Raw genomic sequence first — 17,613 nt, 5'->3', positions numbered from 1 at the left:
GATGGGTCACTAGAGTTGATTTGACGTCGGTTATATCTGCTGGTGGGTTTTGTCTCTGGTCATGTAGGGCAGCGTCATTATGGGCAGCATGTTTATCGTTATTAATGGCAGGGCTTCATTGACATTGTTGATAGAGACTGTTTGCTGAAATTGAACGCTTGTTCAAAACAGCGAACAAAGACATTTTTCTTATAAAACTAGAATTATTTTATTATAACATTTAAGGAGCATTTTAAATTCAAGACTCGTTCTCGACCGTTCGGCATCATCTGTGATCACAGCCCAAACTATTATATGTCTGTGTTCGGTGACTTACACAGTAAAAATCTCCAATACAATTCTATATTTACAAGAGAAAGAAAGAGAGCAATAAGAAATCGAGAAAAATGAAAGAAAGCAAGGGAGAGAGCAAGAGAGAGCAAGAGAGAGAGAGAGAGAGATGCTAAAAAAGAAAGGCACTGAAAGATTGACAATAGAGCAAACACTACACTACATTCTGAATTGATCATTAAAAAAATTACAATAGCATATTACTAGAAGTAATAGTACGAGATGTATGATAAAATTCTCGCCCGAAAAAAACGATTCTATTTCAATTTAATGAAAACCTGTTTCCTCTTTTTTGTTGCAGACCATGTACTAGTTGGCAGTTATGTACAAATCCGAAGAGCGAAAAGAGCCTTCTATCACGTCTGAAAGTCAACAAGCGAGGTCGGAGATGTGCCACTGTACAACTTGTCCTATCTACCAATCCATAAGGCACAGTCATGTTGACAACTGGTTCTTGCCAGATCACCAAAGTTAAGCAACGTTGAACCTGGTCAGTACCAGATGGGTGATCATTTGGGAAGGCGAGACGCTGTATGCACTGCAAGGTAAAATACCAGGTTGGGAAACTGGCATGGTCTACCCTTCTCTCGAGGATAGATGGACCTCTCTTAAGCTATGGGAGGCAACCCATCTACTGATGGCACCACGATGAAAAATACCCTTGATAGTCATAGCGAAGCATCAAGTATTCAGCTACAGATGAGATTTTTAAATTATTGATCCAAGTGATGACAACAGACCATTGTTAGCACCCTCAAAATGCATTGCTGGATTGCCAGAAATAACAGGGACATGACAAGGGTGATAAAAACAAAGTTTCCAGCCATAGTTATGGTCTTTGGTTTGTTTTCAAGTGAGGGCGACTTCATGCCACCTTACATCTTCAAAGTCAGCTTGAATGTGCTAAAGAATGTGGTGGTCCCCTGGTGCAATCAGGTAGCCACTGGCAGACCCTAGGTATGGCAGCTTGACTTGGTGCCAGCCCAGAAGTTCAAAGAGACCCAGGTTTCAGAAGGAGTGCTATGACTTTGTACCCTTCTCTTACTGGGCCACCTCCTCCCCCGATCTGAATCCCCTAAATTACTTCGTTTGGTCACACGTCAAGAACCTTATCAGCATGATCTCCCACAACACAAAAGCCAGCCTAATTGCCACCATCCACCGAGTATTGGCTGAGTTCCCACCGGCGCTTGTGGAAAAGGCACACTCCATTCCAGAGTATATCAAGGCACTGATTGAGGTTGAAGGCGGTTGCATTGAATAGATGTCAGTTCTACTACATAATCAAGTTACCTGAATTGATTTTTTCAATAAAAGTTTTAAAATAAAGCTGTAGTGTTTTTTTTCTTTAGAGCGACACTTTTATCGTTCCACTCTCTATAGCTTCAGCTTCAGACAGGCATATACCAAACATTGATTAGTAATAGATGTTGACAGTATAATCAATAAAATAATTACCAGAACCAATCAGTGTTAGCACAAATTCTTGGTAAAAATTGGATTATAGTAGGTAATAGATAATATGAAAATGATGGGTATTCTTTCTCAAGACGATCATTACAAATGCTGCATATATCTCTTATACTAGCTGCACTGGCATTACCTCAGCTGCTTTGAAGTTATTTCAATTTGTAACTTTTATTTATTTGTATATTTTAAAACTTAAATTCTTTATAAATAGTTTAAATAAAAACATTATTTCATTTGATGATTTTTAGTTTTAAGTATTTTTAAAAGTGTTTCATATTAACAGTCTTCCGAGTTGGATTAATCTTCTTGGAATCAAATAATTTAAGTAAAAATATACTTAAATTCGTTCCAAAAGAAATGATACTGAAGCATAAGGGCCTAACTGTGAATTGGGAACCATGCCTACAGGAACGCTCTAAGTAGGGAGTTGAGCAGCAAGATGTCTATTCACATAACATTTAAACTACTGCCTGCTACAACTGTTTGGAAAGTAGGAGACAGGGACAGAATTTCAATGTTTAGAAGTTCGAGGGAGGAAACTATTAGAGCAGAAGGCTCTCATGCATCAGGCCACCTCCACAGAGAAGGTATGGAATTTTGCTGCTTGTCGGGTTAGTCAGGTATATTTATGCCGAGGGGCCACCAGTGCTTGGAGTTCGTTCAGGTAGATACCACTAAAGTAGTTCTAAAACAAGCGCAGGGATGCAACCTTGGAACTTGTTTGACAGTAATTTTCAAAGTAATTTAATTTAAAGTAATTAAGTAATTTTTAAAACATATTGTACCTCCATTCCAAATATAAGGCCTCCCATTTTTTAATCCAAAAACTAAAACGTTAAAGAGCTACAGAAACGGGAGAGGTACCATTAAAATAAGCGACATTTTGTGCTCTAAAATTTATGTTTCTACATCGTCATCATCATTCACAATTAATTTTTGTCAGCCTCTTTTGATACCACGGTTGTAAATATCCAGAGCATGCTTTATCACTAGGGCTATGACAAGAGAATATTCTTATCCTTATTTTGACTCTCGAGTACATATCAGTTAATATCTTATATGTTTTTATGTAGAGTGATGTGGTTCTCGATTGATTAACTGTGTCTAACCGTTTACTCAAAACAATGATAAGTATATAGCCCTATTTATTACTAACATTTCTATCGCTACTTTGAAATTGAAGAACCCATCTCCTACCTGTGCTGAGAGCAACTGCAGTGAATTTGTAAATATTCAACAGGCGCCAGTGAATGTTGATTGGCTCAATCTTTTTCTGTAAGGAGGAATTCAATGACGCATCTTTGCTTTGTAAGGCATGTCGATGACAGAGTTTGCTTTCTTAAAAGTCTCACACAGTCAATATCTGCGACAGAGAGATAAAAATTTCAGAACATGAATGCATAAGTTCAGTCATCATAACAATGAAATTTGCAATCTCCCCAAAACCAGCTGAGCAAAATGAAATAATATGAGACATTACTTTTGGAATGGGAATTGCTCAATGTGCATAGACCTTATACTATTACATAGATAAACACATGCACACACACACGCGCGCATATAGTCAACCACATACAGTACTGTTTCGTTGTATCACAACTCATCAGTGCGGCTAGGTTAGCACCTTTCCCCAACTTTGGCTTGAACCTACAACCATCGAGTTGACAGTCGGTAGCTCTACTCTCAGGACCACAAATTGATGCCCGGCAAATGTTTCTCATCAAGTGCCTATTACATATTGCTTCACAGTGCTTGAACTGCTAGTTTGTTTACACACAATCGGACAGTAAGTTTCATCTAATAGCCAAACAAAGCATCGGGTGAATCCACATTTGTGACACTGCTCAACCCTAAGAGACGGGGGGGGGGGCTTAATAGTAATCGACATACAGTACGGTTTCGTTGTATCACAATTCATCGGTGCAGTTAGACTAGTACCTTTCCTCAGCCGTAGCTCGAACCTACAACCATCGAATTGACAGTCGGCAGCAGGATGTCCAAAATCCACTGAAGGGTTTTGAGCATAAATAGCTTTTATTTTGAAGTGACTTTTTGGACAATATATATATATATATATATAATAAAAATTACAATAAGTTTGCCAAGGTAATCAAAATGGTAAACTTAAAATATATTATAAATATTAAAGAGTTAATATTTACAAGTAAAATAAACTCAGCCAGATGTAAAAGCTCAATAAAACCGAAAACGAAATAGAGCTTATAATATGAACAAATGATTAATAAAACATGTTAAAAGACATCTTGAAAAAGAGTTAAAAACATATTTAATTTTAAAAAAGGAAACACAAGATAAGTGGATAGTCCTTAATCCGCGGAGTTTCGAAGAAATACTCTCCTTCTCATCAGAGGGCTGCCTTTTGGATTATTTTGGACCATTTGGAATTTACCTATTGGATTGAAATTTTAAATTCTACCGTTTTGGATTTTACCATTTTTGGATTTTTACCTTTCACCGGACTGTCCATTCATGTGAAATCTTTTTATTATTTTTATTTTGCCTCCTGTTCCCCTTACCTCACCCTTTTTTTTAACCTTCTTTTTTTTAACCAAGTAAGATCTGTGACTTACTTGTAGTTTCATTAAATACTTTTATATTCAAAATCCGATCCCGCATTTTGCTAATTCCTGCCCTCTGATGAGAAGGAGAGTATTTCTTCGAAACTCAGCGGATTAAGGACTATCCACTTATCTTGTGTTTCCTTTTTTAAAATTAAATATGTTTTTAACTCTTTTTCAAGATGTCTTTTAACATGTTTTATTAATCATTTGTTCATATATATATATACACTAGCATGGGAGTCCGGCGTTGCCCGAGTGTTTGGAGGTGTGTGTTGAGCCAAAAAAAAAAGTGGTAGTAGGAAGGCAGGCTCGAACCCATACAGTGAATGAGGGAAAGAATATGAAAACACGTGACGTCTTTGCTGTTATGAACACCACCAAAGCGGAAGTGACGTAGGTTTAAATTAAGGCTAGGCAATTGAAAAGAGGGGATGATTTTCGAAAATATAGGCGAAAAAAGCAACTCCTCCCTGTAGAAAAGAGGCCAGTTGATGGTGGAGAAATTAATGTTTTTAGCCAATTTTTTGGTATTTGTCGTCTGGAGGGTCAAGCTTTGAAACGCTACTGATCTCGTGAAAATCCGTCGCCTCTGTCGAAAGTTTTAGGCAGACATGCAAACATACATACATACGTTTATATATTGGTAGCTCAAATTTTCGACTCAAACCGATTAAAAAGCTTGCCCTATCTCTGAATACCCTTAATGTAAAATTTCAAATGTTTAGACCAAAAATTGTCTGAGTAATTTGGTAGAGACCGCAGAGATAAAATTTTTTTAACTTTGACCCCTATTATGACCCCTTAACATTTATTGTTTTGAGCTTAAATCAAGTTATTAAGTTAGATCCATGTCCAAGGAACGTATATCTAAAATTTCAAGTGTTTAGACCCCAAATTGTCGGAGGAGATTGTTAGAGTTCTCAAAGGTCAAATCATTGAACTTTGACCCATTAACAGACAAATTTGTGGCCGAATCGGATTACAAAGATTTTCTCAAATCTCACTACCCTGTATATCAAATTTCGAGCCTATGGACTGAAAATTGACAGAGTTATTGTGTAAGGAAATGCACAAAGACAGACAGACAGACAGACAGACAGACACTTTCACTTTTATAGATATCTATCTATATATCTACAAAAGTGAAAGTGTCTGTGTGTGTGTGTGTATCTATCTGTGTACATTTCCCTCCACAATAACTCTGTCAATTTTCAGTCTACAGACTCGAAATTTTGTATACAGGGTATTGAGATTTGGGAAATTTTCGGCCAGCAATTTCGTTGTTAAGGGGGCAAAGTTCAACGATTAACCTTTGAGAACTCTACCAAACTCCTCCGCCAATTTTGGATCTAAACACTTGAAATTTTAGATATAGGTTCCTTGGACAGGGATCTAACTTAATAAGGTGATTTTAGCCCAAAACAATAAACGTTAAGGGCACCCATGCTTGTATAAAAGTGAAAGTGTCGGTCTTTCTGTCTGTCTATCTGTGTGTCTGTGTACATTTCCGTACACAATAACTCCGTCAACTTTCAGTTTACAGACTCAAAATTTGATATAACGGTAGTGAGATTAGGGTAAATCTATGTAATCGGTTTTTGGTCAGATATTTGGCTGTAAATGGGTCAAAGTTCAAGAATTTTACCTTTGAGAACTCTACCAAACTCCTCTGCCAATTTTGGATGTAAACACTTGAAATTTTACATTAAGGGTATTCAGGGATAGGACAAGCTTTTTAATCGGTTTGGGTCGAAAATTTGAGCTGTCGATATACACATGTATATATGTATGTTTGCATGTCCGCCTAAACTTTCGACAGATGTGACGGATGTTCACAAGATCAGTATCGTTTTGAAGCTCGACCCTTCAGACGACAAATATCGAAAAATTGGCTAAAAACATTAATTTCTCCACCATCAACTGGCCTCTTTTCTACAGGGAGGGGTTGCTTTTTTACCAATATTTTCGAAAGTCATCCCCTCTTTTCGATTGGGTCCTGGATATGACCTTAAACTATACCCGATGGTGAGGCCCCAGCTTGCGGGCTTTGGGGAGTGTGGAGCAACCCCTTAATTGCCATTGCTCCCAGGTCCACTCTGACCCGGTGTGGTAGTACTTGTTAGGGTCCCAACTATGCATTAAATAGAAATCGACTTAAAAAAATATATTCTATAAAGAACTATTTCTTCAAAAATCTAACCTGAAGAATTGATATGCCGTAAAACAAAAACAACCAACCAAATCTTTTCGATTATCTGGCCTTAATTTAAACCTACGTCATTTTCGGTTTGGCGGTAGTCGTAACAGCAAAGACGTCACGTTTTTTTTTACATTATTTTCCTCTTTCGCAGTACGGGTTTGAGCCTGCCTTTCCTACTACCACTTTTTATTTTTTGCTCAACACACACTTTCAAACACCTGAACAATGCCGGGCACCCATGCTTATATATATATATATATATATATATATATATATATATATATATATATATTGTCAGTGGCAGTTCTGAACTATGGAAAAGTGAGGTGGCTCTTGTCTCCAAATGAAATAAACTTTTATTAAATACTATGCTCTATACTATAGCCGCCATTCTATCTAATTGTCCAGAATTTACAAGAGCAGAAAATACCTGCTCATAAAGTCGACCGTATCTGTATACGGTACAAGTACAGATCTTTTTTTATGAAGTTTAAATCGATTATAATCAAATTGCTTTTTTTCAGAGTCTTAGAAGCACAATTGTCATATAACTTTAACAAGGGGTAATAAGTTCATGATAATCTCTTTCGAAATCTTCAACGAATGGAAATCAGTTGCAGCAAATTACCTGCTCTGCAATATCCTCATCAAAGTTACATGATAATAGAAGATTTTTTTTTACATAGGACTCACCAATTATCAAGACCCAGAGGCCACTCGAAGAAAAGGGTTAAAGAGTGTACAGTAGTCAATTTGACAATATAGTAATCGATAGTAATGGAAATTCTGTAAATTTGTTAACTTAAGTGGAATGGCTTTTCAAAAACTTGTTTATGTTGGACTTGATGACAAGCATGTTGTAGTCAGCTGGAAAGCAGGAAAACGTAACAGAGTTCCACAGACGTGCAGTTCTAAGAAAGAAGCTTTGTTCATGGAATCTACGTTTAGGTTTAGGCACAGATAAAGAGTGGGGGGAATTATTGATAGTATTTTGTTTCGTGTTTCTTGTGAAAGTTTGGCGAGGAGGGACCATAAATTGAAGCTCAGTCGAGCACTTACCATGAAAAAAACGATAAAGCAAAGACAAACTCAGAAAAGACAACATCTCTTCTGTGAGAAAGACAAAGACCACATCTCCTCTGTGAGAAAGAAGTTGCAGGGAAGAGAAAAGAGCATCTCCTATGGGGCTACGAAGTCTATTTTGAACTCTATCAAGGCAGGATAAGTCCTTTCTAGCAGTTCCTGCCTAGATGTGGCAACAGTACTCCACAGATTATTCCTAGACTAGCAAGGAACCTCGCAGTTGTTTGGGAACAATAAATTCAAACTTGAAATTTTGATAACATCTTTTAATATAATTCTTATTTTAATTTTTTTTTTTGTTGTACTCTTAATTTTTATTAATACAAATTAGTCACCAGTTTATAATGCTGAAAATAACTCAAGATTAATATTATGTGTACATAGAGGAAAAAAAAAGAATAATTCTTGGAAGTTGTAATAGTAAAATGAGTTTTTGCTGTGAATATTTTTTTGGTTTGATGTGTCTGTTTAAAAATAAATGAACACTTTTAACGTAATTTTGATATTGAAACATAATTTTAATATTGAAACAAAATACCTATCATAAACAATTCATTACTAGGGTATTTGTACCTTGTGAAGTTTGAATAAATCCAATTTCTCTCTTCCCAATGTATTTATTGAAATTGGTATATATATATATATATATATATATATATATATATATATATATATATATATATATATATATATATATATATATATATCCCGTGAATCGATTGGTAGAACTGCCGATTCTCAACACAATGGCTCTCGGTTCAATCCTTGGCGAGCTAAAGATGCTAGTCTAGCCACATTAGTGAGCTGTGATACAATAAAACAGTACTGTATGTGGATGGCTACATATATTTTAAGCCCCCTTCTTTGGGTAGAACACTGTCGTAAATAATCTCACCGCTATTTAATTTGTTATAAAATGCAAGGCTAGCTCTTTGTTTGCAAATAAAAAGGCAAGTAGCTTGAGCACTATAAAAGTGTTTATTTGAAATGGTCATTTGTGGACGTAACTCCCATGTGTTGTGGGGTAGAACTGCCGACTATTAACGTGATAGTTCTTGGTTCAATCTTTAGTTAGGAAAAGGTGCTAGTCTAGCCGCACTTATGAGTTATGATACAGCGAATCAGTATTGTATACGGTTGATTATATATATATATATATATATATATATATATATATATATATATATATATATATATATATATGTTTACAAAAATTTACAGTTTTGCATATATTTATGATTAAATATCTAGAGATTTTTTTTAAAAATTGGAATCAGAATCGATAATTGTACCAGAATCAGGAAAAATATTGGAATTATACAATCTCTAATATATATATATATATATATATATATATATATATATATATATATATATATATATTAAATAAACAAACAAATAAAAATTGAAAATAATAATTCTGTGTTTTCCACGTGAATGAGTTGACAGAATAAACCCAAAATTAGTGGCAGTCTAGTACTTTAAACTACCGTGAGTAAAGTCTGACTTGTTAACAAAATCTATTGCCACTCCAAAAAAGCGACTTAAGCCATCACATGCGCTAAGAAGTATACACTTTTATTAATGTTTTCATCTCATGGCAGATGATTCTGACACTAATTTTTCTCTCTGGCTGAACTGACAGCAAATCAAAATTCAAAGTTTTTAGATTTACAAAAGTGTGGCAACAATCAACAAGCAGTCACAAGAAATCCTAATGGAAGATTAGCAGGGAACGAAGGATTAAGTTCAATTAAATAAGACCTAAATATGCTGACAGCTCTAGTTGTTAGAGATTACTTCAAAATCATATTCACACATATTTGATCAAAACTGAATAAATGGGTTTAAGTTTCGATCCGTTATAAACCATTGAGATTGATTTCCGAATCTCCACTGGATATAATGTATCTAACAAGAAATAATATTGTGTTGATAGCTTGGTCATTTTAATAAACTTGATCCATTCACAGGCAATATAAATTGGAACAAATACATGATGGACATTGCCAAGGCTGCTGCAAAAAATATTTATACTAGAGAGCATCCTATATATTTACTAAGTCACAATTCGCCTAAGCATGGAGTATCGTTACCACGTTTGGCCTGCTGTATTTACCACTTGTATCACTCTCTTTATTAGGATCCGAAACGTCTCTAATCTAATAAGTCCTGCACTACCAACCGAGTTGCAACCCCTATCCAATTGATGCACTGTTTTATCCCTTTTACAATTACTTTAATGGAATGTTGTCTGATAAACACATTACACTTGTATATCTTCAACGTACATACCCCTGTAAAACTCGCGTAACAGCAACTGCAGAGGTATCTAGATGCTAGAAAACCGTCTACAATAATAATTTCTTTCCTTGTACTACTACGACTTTGGAATTCTATCCCTGCTTCCAGTTTCCCTTACTGTACTAACATGCAGATGTTTAAATATAATGTGAGCAGACATCTTGCATAATCCCTCATAGACATGGTCCCAAATAGTAGTCCCTTACCTTCAAGTGGCAATGTGCCTTGTTTGAAGTGAACAAGAGTTAAAAAAAAAACTGAATGGTCCAGGTTCAGTTAGTTATCTGCAACGAATATATGTATCTATACAGCGAATAATACTGTTGATAGAGTTGTCGTTTTAATCAACTTGATCCATCTAAAAGTGCGTTAAGCTTAAGCAAGTAATAAATGGATCATACTAAGCATTTGTGGATATTTGAATGAACTTGATCTTTCCAAAGCATGATCTAAACCTTATTGAGGCTGCACAAAGACAGCTCATAAAACTTGCCATGCCAAATATTGATAATCGCTTTATATACTATAAGTGTGAATACATTTTGTTCAATCCATGGAAATTATAGTAATGATCAATGTTCAATCTTTATATTATAAATGTTAATACCTGTGATTCATTTAAAATATTGCACTTGATTTATTTAAGAATATTCTACTTAATCTATTTAAAAATGTTGCACCTGATCCATTAAAAAATTGCACTGGATTCATTTAAAAATATTGCACTTTATCTATTTAAAAATATTGCACTTTATCCATTTAAAAATATTGAATTGATCCCTTCAAATATTTACATTACGTCTATAAATTCCACATTTGAATATTTTTAACCATCCAATAACTTTAACAAAACTGATACATCCAAAAATCGTTCAATTTAAATCTAAATTATTAAAATTAATCACATTGTTTGCCAATCCAATGAACTGTGTTAAGTCTTTATGCTATAATAATTAATGAACTTTTTAATGAGAGAAAATTCGGTCTAAACTATTCCTCGATTCTGACAAGTTTGAGATGGCTTGGTTTTCATAAAGACTCATTATTTTAATTTTTTTAAATTAATTTCTAAGATTTTTCATGAAAGAAAATAGATAGTCATACAAAAAAGATTTAGCTGAAAATTCAATAATTGTCATTTGAATTTTTATACTAATGAGTCCGCACTTACCAAAGGCAACTCGAGGATAGGGGTCAGTAAGATTTTCAATTTAATGTAAAACAATATTGTGAGATGATTGGAAATAATGGGCGGTTTAATTACTTAAGAGGATGGCTTGACACGTATTTGTTGTCATTGGACTTTAAGAAGTACAAATTACAATTATCACGGAGCTTCTCCATGGTATTGTGTTCCATAGTTTTTAGAATTAGCCTCTTTTTTGAAGCACTGGTTGGTTCTAGGTATGCTGAAAAGAAAGTTCTTTGCAGCATTGGTAACTAGTCAGATACTAGGTTTCACAAGGTAAAAGGGTAAGAGATTAGAACTTAGCCGAGTCCCCACCATGGAAATAACGATAAAAATAGTAAGTTTTTTTTTTCTGGGAGAAAATAGCGGCCCCCATCAGGTTGTAAAGTCGGTTTAACAAGAAATAGTGCTCTGAACAGAATCACCAAATATATCTCAGCAGTTCAAAAAGCTTTTGAGGAAATAGTGGTTTTCTCAAGGTAAGAGCCTTTTAATCGATTTAAAACAATTGTTTTAAATAATAATCTTAATAGACGTTATCATCATGCTGCAATACATGCTTACAGAAATAAATTCGTACTGTAAGTGAGAACGATGCAATCTTGAAATATCCATTAGGTTGCACAAGTCTCATGACAAAAGTAAGTGTAAATCTAGTCTTCTTTTCCAGCATTAGAAGTTTACGTTCCAACCTTGCAAAAATTAAACTCTGCTTACAGGAGATTAAATCTGACTTGTTTCAATGCGAAACTGGTATCCGACTGGCAATTTCTATCAATGATTTCAATATATTCCAGATTATTCTAACTGCTCCAAGATCCAGGCAGGACCGATGTAATGTGTTGAATGAGATGGCAAAGAACATCAAACCTCTTCCAAAGTCTCCATTGAGCAAACTACATAGGGAAAATGAATGGCTTGGGCACAGAACTATATATTAATGGATTTTCAATGTGTCCTATTTATAGATAAGTCCTATTTATAGATAAGGCCCGTGCTACTTTTGACAATTTAGATGAATGAATAAAAGTTTGGGATCCGAAAGGAACTTCGACCTTTACAGAGTTCATTAATGGGTGGGGGATCATTGGGATGAGTTGGTTGGAATATTCGTTATAAATGGACATTACGCCTTACATGGCCTTTTCAGATAATCATTTGCCTTCATGGCTAGATGATCTATCATTGTAACGTCGCTTTCAGATAATTTTTATGCATGACAATACACCATTCCATTCTGCTAGGGTGATTGCAGCTTTCCTTGAATCTATAGGCTTCATTGAAGAAATCCTCATGACCTGGCCACCGTGTTCTCCAGACTCTAACCCTATTGAACATCCCTGGTCAATATTGAAAAGAGGAGTTTATGAGGGAGGAAAGCAATTTACTTCAAAGGATGCCCTGTGGAGGAAAATAGTTGATGTCGTCAGAGCCTTTTCAGATCAAGCACTTGACTTCCTTGGTGGATAAAAGATTATTTTAAAAATCGGTGTATATGTCTATAAATAATTCATTTATTTAAGGCTTCGCACCTTGGATGTGCTTTTGTTTATTATTCTTTAGACATTATATTTTAGACATTGATTTGTATTTTTTCCCTAAAACTTTTTAAGAGACCTGCAATAAAGCGATGAACAGTGGAAATTCCTTGATAAAAATAAAATGTCATAACTTCGTGGACATCGCATGAATTTGAATAAAACTTTGGTAAATAACTAACATTAAAGCATTCTTTTGGTGATACAATTTTAATTTTTGTGATGTATATATAGTGAAATATTGATATTTTGCTAATCAATTGCAATAAAGTGATTGGCACAGTTTAAGTTGACACCCCGAATTATTGGTAATTATTAGTAGGGTTGGTGATTTGCCTCGCACCATGTTCATACAGAGACTGAATTAAACTTTAGTTGCTTTGTTGACCCTGATATCTGTACTGTCTTGTTGGTCCTGGGTATGACACTAAACTACATCCGGCAGCAAGACCCAGATCAGGAGATCTGATGTCTGAGGAGAATGTCACTACCTCTTGATTGCTGCTGTGCTGGGCCACCTCTGGGCAAGGTGCAGTACCCATAAGCCCCCCTTCGCTGGGTTACAGCTGGGCAGGTGGAGCTCATCAGTCCTACACGACAGTCCACCTACAGGAGTAAACCCAGACAGAAAATCAGGAGTGGGGCCCCTCAGGCAGTTGGCCAGTGCACTGCGAATCCCTCTGGCAGCTCATGCATCCTGATAGGTCTCCAGCTGTCTCGACTCTGCCCTGCCGCTGGGCGAGGCTTATTTCGGAAGAGAGAGTGAGGTTGGTCCTGCGCAAGCCTCCTTCACTTAAATCTCTTTCCAGCGCTAGTCATCGACAACTACAAAAGTCCTGTGGTGATGGGCAAGCAGTGGTGGTAGCAGGTGCGGAATCACTGGAAGCTGCTAGCTGCGAACCTGCACATAGGTGGCTCAAGCCATATGGTCGTTCTTCTCTGAATTCGGAACAGCACCGAGGTCCGGCAGCCACCTGAGCGACCAAGCAGTCCTTTTTAGGATTAGCTCTGCTTGCCTCCTAGCCTGAGGACGGAGCTAGAAAAGGTGCTCCAAACATGGCCTGTTCCACTGCAACCTGGCCAGCTTGCCACAGCTGGTGGGCTTTCCTCTTTGCGGTCGAAATCAAAAGAACAAACAAAAACTCATTCTGGCATCCTGGGATGTCAGAACACTACTCAATCCAACTTCAACCACGACGAAGACCAGAAGGCCGGAAAAGAGAACGGCCTTAGTTGCCAGAGAACTTGGACGATATGGAGTAGATATAGCTGCTCTCAGCAAGACGGGGCTCCCCGGCACTGGTCAGCTCATTGAATCTGGTGGTGGTTACACATTCTTCTGGAGTGGACATAGCAATGAAGAGCGCCGCCAGGCCAGCGTTGGATTCGCCATCAAAAATCATCTTGTGGGCAAACTCGACAGAATTCCTGAAGGCGTGAACGATCGCCTCATAGCTCTCATGCTACAGCTCCAGTTGAGTAAGAAAACATTTGCAACCATCATCAGTGCCTACGCTCCAACCATGACCAACCCTGAAGAAACCAAAGACAAATTCTATGAAGACCTCGAAGCCATCCTCTCCTCTGTACCACAGACCGACAAGCTCCTTCTCCTCGGAGACTTCAATGCCCATGTTGGCAAGGATCACCAAGCGTGGTCAGGTATCATCGGACATCATGGGATAGGAAAGTGCAACAGCAATGGTCTTCTGCTTCCCAGGACCTGTGCCACCTATGGACTGACCTTAACCAACACAATGTTCCGTCTCCCAACCAGAAACAAAACTTCATGGAGGCATCCTCACTCCAAGCATTGGCACATGATTGACTACCTCATCGTCTGGGCTAAAGACAATCAAGATGTGCTCGTGACGAAAGCTTTGTGTGGTGCCGACTGCTGTCTCCAAAATCAGACTGCAAATAAAGCCCAAAAGAAGACCACAAGGTCAAAAAGTTGCCAAACGAATGAATGTCAACAAACTTAAACTCCCCGAAGTTCAGGAAGAACTCAAAACCACCCTAACAAAGCAACTCTCTGAACTCGAGTCCAACAATTGGGAGTTTCTTAGCAAGACAATCCACGCCGCTGCTCTCCAGTACTGGGTCCAAAAACCAGAAACCATCAAGACTGGTTTGATGAGAATGATGCGGAGATACAGAATCTGCTAACAGAAGAGCACCGGCTCTTCTAGATCCACCAAAATGACCCAGACTCCACTTCAAAGAAAGACGCCTACTGTGGTAAGCGAAGTGAAGTCCAGAAAAAACTGCGCATCATGCAAGATATCTGGCTCAGTAACAAAGCCGAGGAGATCCAAGGCTACGCCGATAGGGATGACATGAAGCGTTTCTACGAGTCCTTGAAGTGTGTCTATGGACCAACGACATCAGGCACATCTCCCCTGCTCGCTGCAGATGGTTCACTCATCACTAAGAAATGAAATCCTCGAGAGATGGGCTGAACACTTTGACAGTGTCCTGAATCGTCCTTCAGACATCAATGATGAAGCCATTCAACGACTACCTAAAGTGCCAATTAACCATGCCCTCGACACACCACCCACAGAGGAGGAGGTTGTAACAGCTACCAGGCAAATGTCGACTGGCAAGGCACATGGCTCCGGCGCCATCACAGCCGAAGTATTCAAGTCTGGTGGTCGCTATCTCATCCTCAAACAAACAGAACTGTTCCAAGAGTTGTAGCAAAGCGAAACTCTACCTCAAGACTTCAAAGACGCAACAATTGTTCACATCTACAAAAGGAGGGCAACAAACAGTCTTGCCATAATCACCTACGTATCTCTCTTCTCTCAATCGCAGACAAAATACTAGCTCGTGTTCTTCTAAACCGCCTTCTGAAACACCTGGAACTGGGTCACCTTCCAGAAGGCCAATGTGGTTTTTGCACAGGTTGCGGAACCATCGATATGATTTTTGCCGCTCGCCAACTCTAAGAGAAGTGCAAAGAACAATATCAAGACCTCTACATGACTTTCATTGATCTCACGAAGGCTTTCGACTCAGTGAGCAGGGAAGGCCTGTGGAAGATCATGTCAAAGTCTGGTTGCCCGGACAAGTTCGTGAATATTGTAAGACAGTTCCATGATGGCATGATGGCATGAGTAACTGATGACGGTGACATCTCAGCCCCTTTCCCGGTAACCAACAGCATAAAACAAGGTTGCATGCTAGCACTAACGCTTTTCAGCATGACGTTTTCGACAATGCTGACTGATGCCTTCAGGGAAGTTACTCCTGGCATCCAAATCCGGTACCGGTGTGATGGGAAGCTCTTCAATCTCCGCCGCCTACAAGCTGTCAGTAAAGTCAAAGAAACAGTAATCAGAGACCTCCTTTTTTCTGGCGACTGTGCTCTCAATGCCACCAAAGAGCATGAAATGCAACTGGAAGTGGACAAATTTTCTTCAGCATATGAGAACTTCGGTCTTACAATAAGTATGAGCAAGACAGAAGTCATGCACCAGCCTGCTCCTGGCAACACGTACCAGGAACCGAACAACCAAATAAATGGTCAGAGCTTGAAAGCAGTAGACCATTTCACCTACCTTGGCAGTACACTCTCTCGTGCTACAAACATCGACATCGAAATCACCAACCGCATTGCCAAGGCCAGCAGCTCCTTTGGCAAACTAAGGAAAACAGTCTGGGAACGAAGAGGAATTCAGCAGTACACAAAGGTTAAAGTGTACAAAGCAGTGGTCCTGACATCTCTTCTATATGGTTGTGAAACGTGGGTCCTCTACAGACGTCACGAAAAACAAGTAAACCACTTCCATCTTCGATGTCTTTGGAACATCTTGAACATTTGCTGGCAAGACAAGATCCCAGACACTGATGTTCTCGAGAGGTCCAAGCTCCCAAGCGTCATCACTATGATCCACAAAGTGCAAACCCGCTGAGTAGGCCACGTGTATCAGATGACAGACTCGCGCATACCAAAACAACTGCTCTATTGTGAACTACGGTGTGGAATGAGGAGAGCTGGTGGACAGCGCAAACGGTTCAAAGACACTCTGATGTTCTATATGAAAGACTTCAACATTGACGTGAACTCATGGGAAAGCAGTGCTTCCGATAGGCCAACCTGGCGCCGCTTGGTACACGAGGGCTCTCTGCTCGCGGAGGCAAGACGAACTGAATATGCAAAAGGGAAGTGCGCTACACGAAAAGCCCGAGATGCTGAAGTGGCCGTCTTCAGCCACTGGTGTCCAACATGTGGCAGGGGCTTCCATGCCCGGATTGGACTGATCAGCCACCTGCGGACACACAACTAGTTGTCTATGGTCATAATCAACTCCGATTGACGAACACACACACACTGTCTTATTATGACGTTTCTTTGTTTTACTCCACTTTAACTTCACTTCACCTCACACCTAGCCCCTTCCTGGTATATTTTTGTGGAATTTAGTTTATTCCCAAAACTTCGTGTCACTTCAAATTGTACTTAATTCGAGATTTGTCAAGATTAACACTAGCTAATGTACTCGCTATCCAACATATGCCCATTTCTTATGTAACAGATTGAGCTCCAATCTCTGGTTTATCTCAGTAAAACCTCCACAACTAGAATTTGCCATATTATCACCATTGCAGAACACTTTTCTCATGGTTAACCTTGAGAAGAAAATGCTGCTGCTAGTGCTATTGATCACCGAATGATCACTTAACTGTGGATAGTTTCAAAATTCCTATTTTTGGCCTTAATCACGGTCATGGATATAACCTTAAACTATATAAAGTAGTGAGGCCACAGCTTGCGGGCTTTTGGGAGTATGAAGCCACCCTTTAATTGCCATTGCTCCCAGGTCCACTCTGACCCGGAATGGTAGTACCTGTTAGGGTCCCAACTATGGGTTAAATAGAAACCGACTTGAAAACAACAAATATATTTTA

The 17,613-nt window shown here is 38.2% G+C and overlaps 1 protein-coding gene across 1 annotated transcript; it reads left to right on the top strand.

Moving 5' to 3' along the window:
* The first annotated feature begins 15,905 nt into the window (after positions 1-15,905).
* On the top strand, positions 15,906-16,616 carry LOC145296997 (uncharacterized). Its single transcript, XM_080143219.1, has one exon. The coding sequence runs from the start codon at positions 15,906-15,908 to the stop codon at positions 16,614-16,616; it is 711 nt and encodes a 236-aa protein (XP_079999345.1).
* The last annotated feature ends 997 nt before the right edge of the window (positions 16,617-17,613 follow it).

The sequence above is a fragment of the Euprymna scolopes genome, chromosome 17 (assembly GCF_053919585.1).
Source record: "Euprymna scolopes isolate OS-2025 chromosome 17, ASM5391958v1, whole genome shotgun sequence".
Taxonomy (NCBI): domain Eukaryota; kingdom Metazoa; phylum Mollusca; class Cephalopoda; order Sepiida; family Sepiolidae; genus Euprymna; species Euprymna scolopes.
The sequence above is the reverse complement of the archived record's forward strand: the minus strand, read 5'-3'. Positions and strand labels throughout refer to the sequence as shown.

Coding starts and splice junctions, on each gene's coding strand:
- LOC145296997 (XM_080143219.1), top strand. CDS start 15,906: ATGACGTTTTCGACAATGCTGACTGATGCCTTCAGGGAAGTTACTCCT.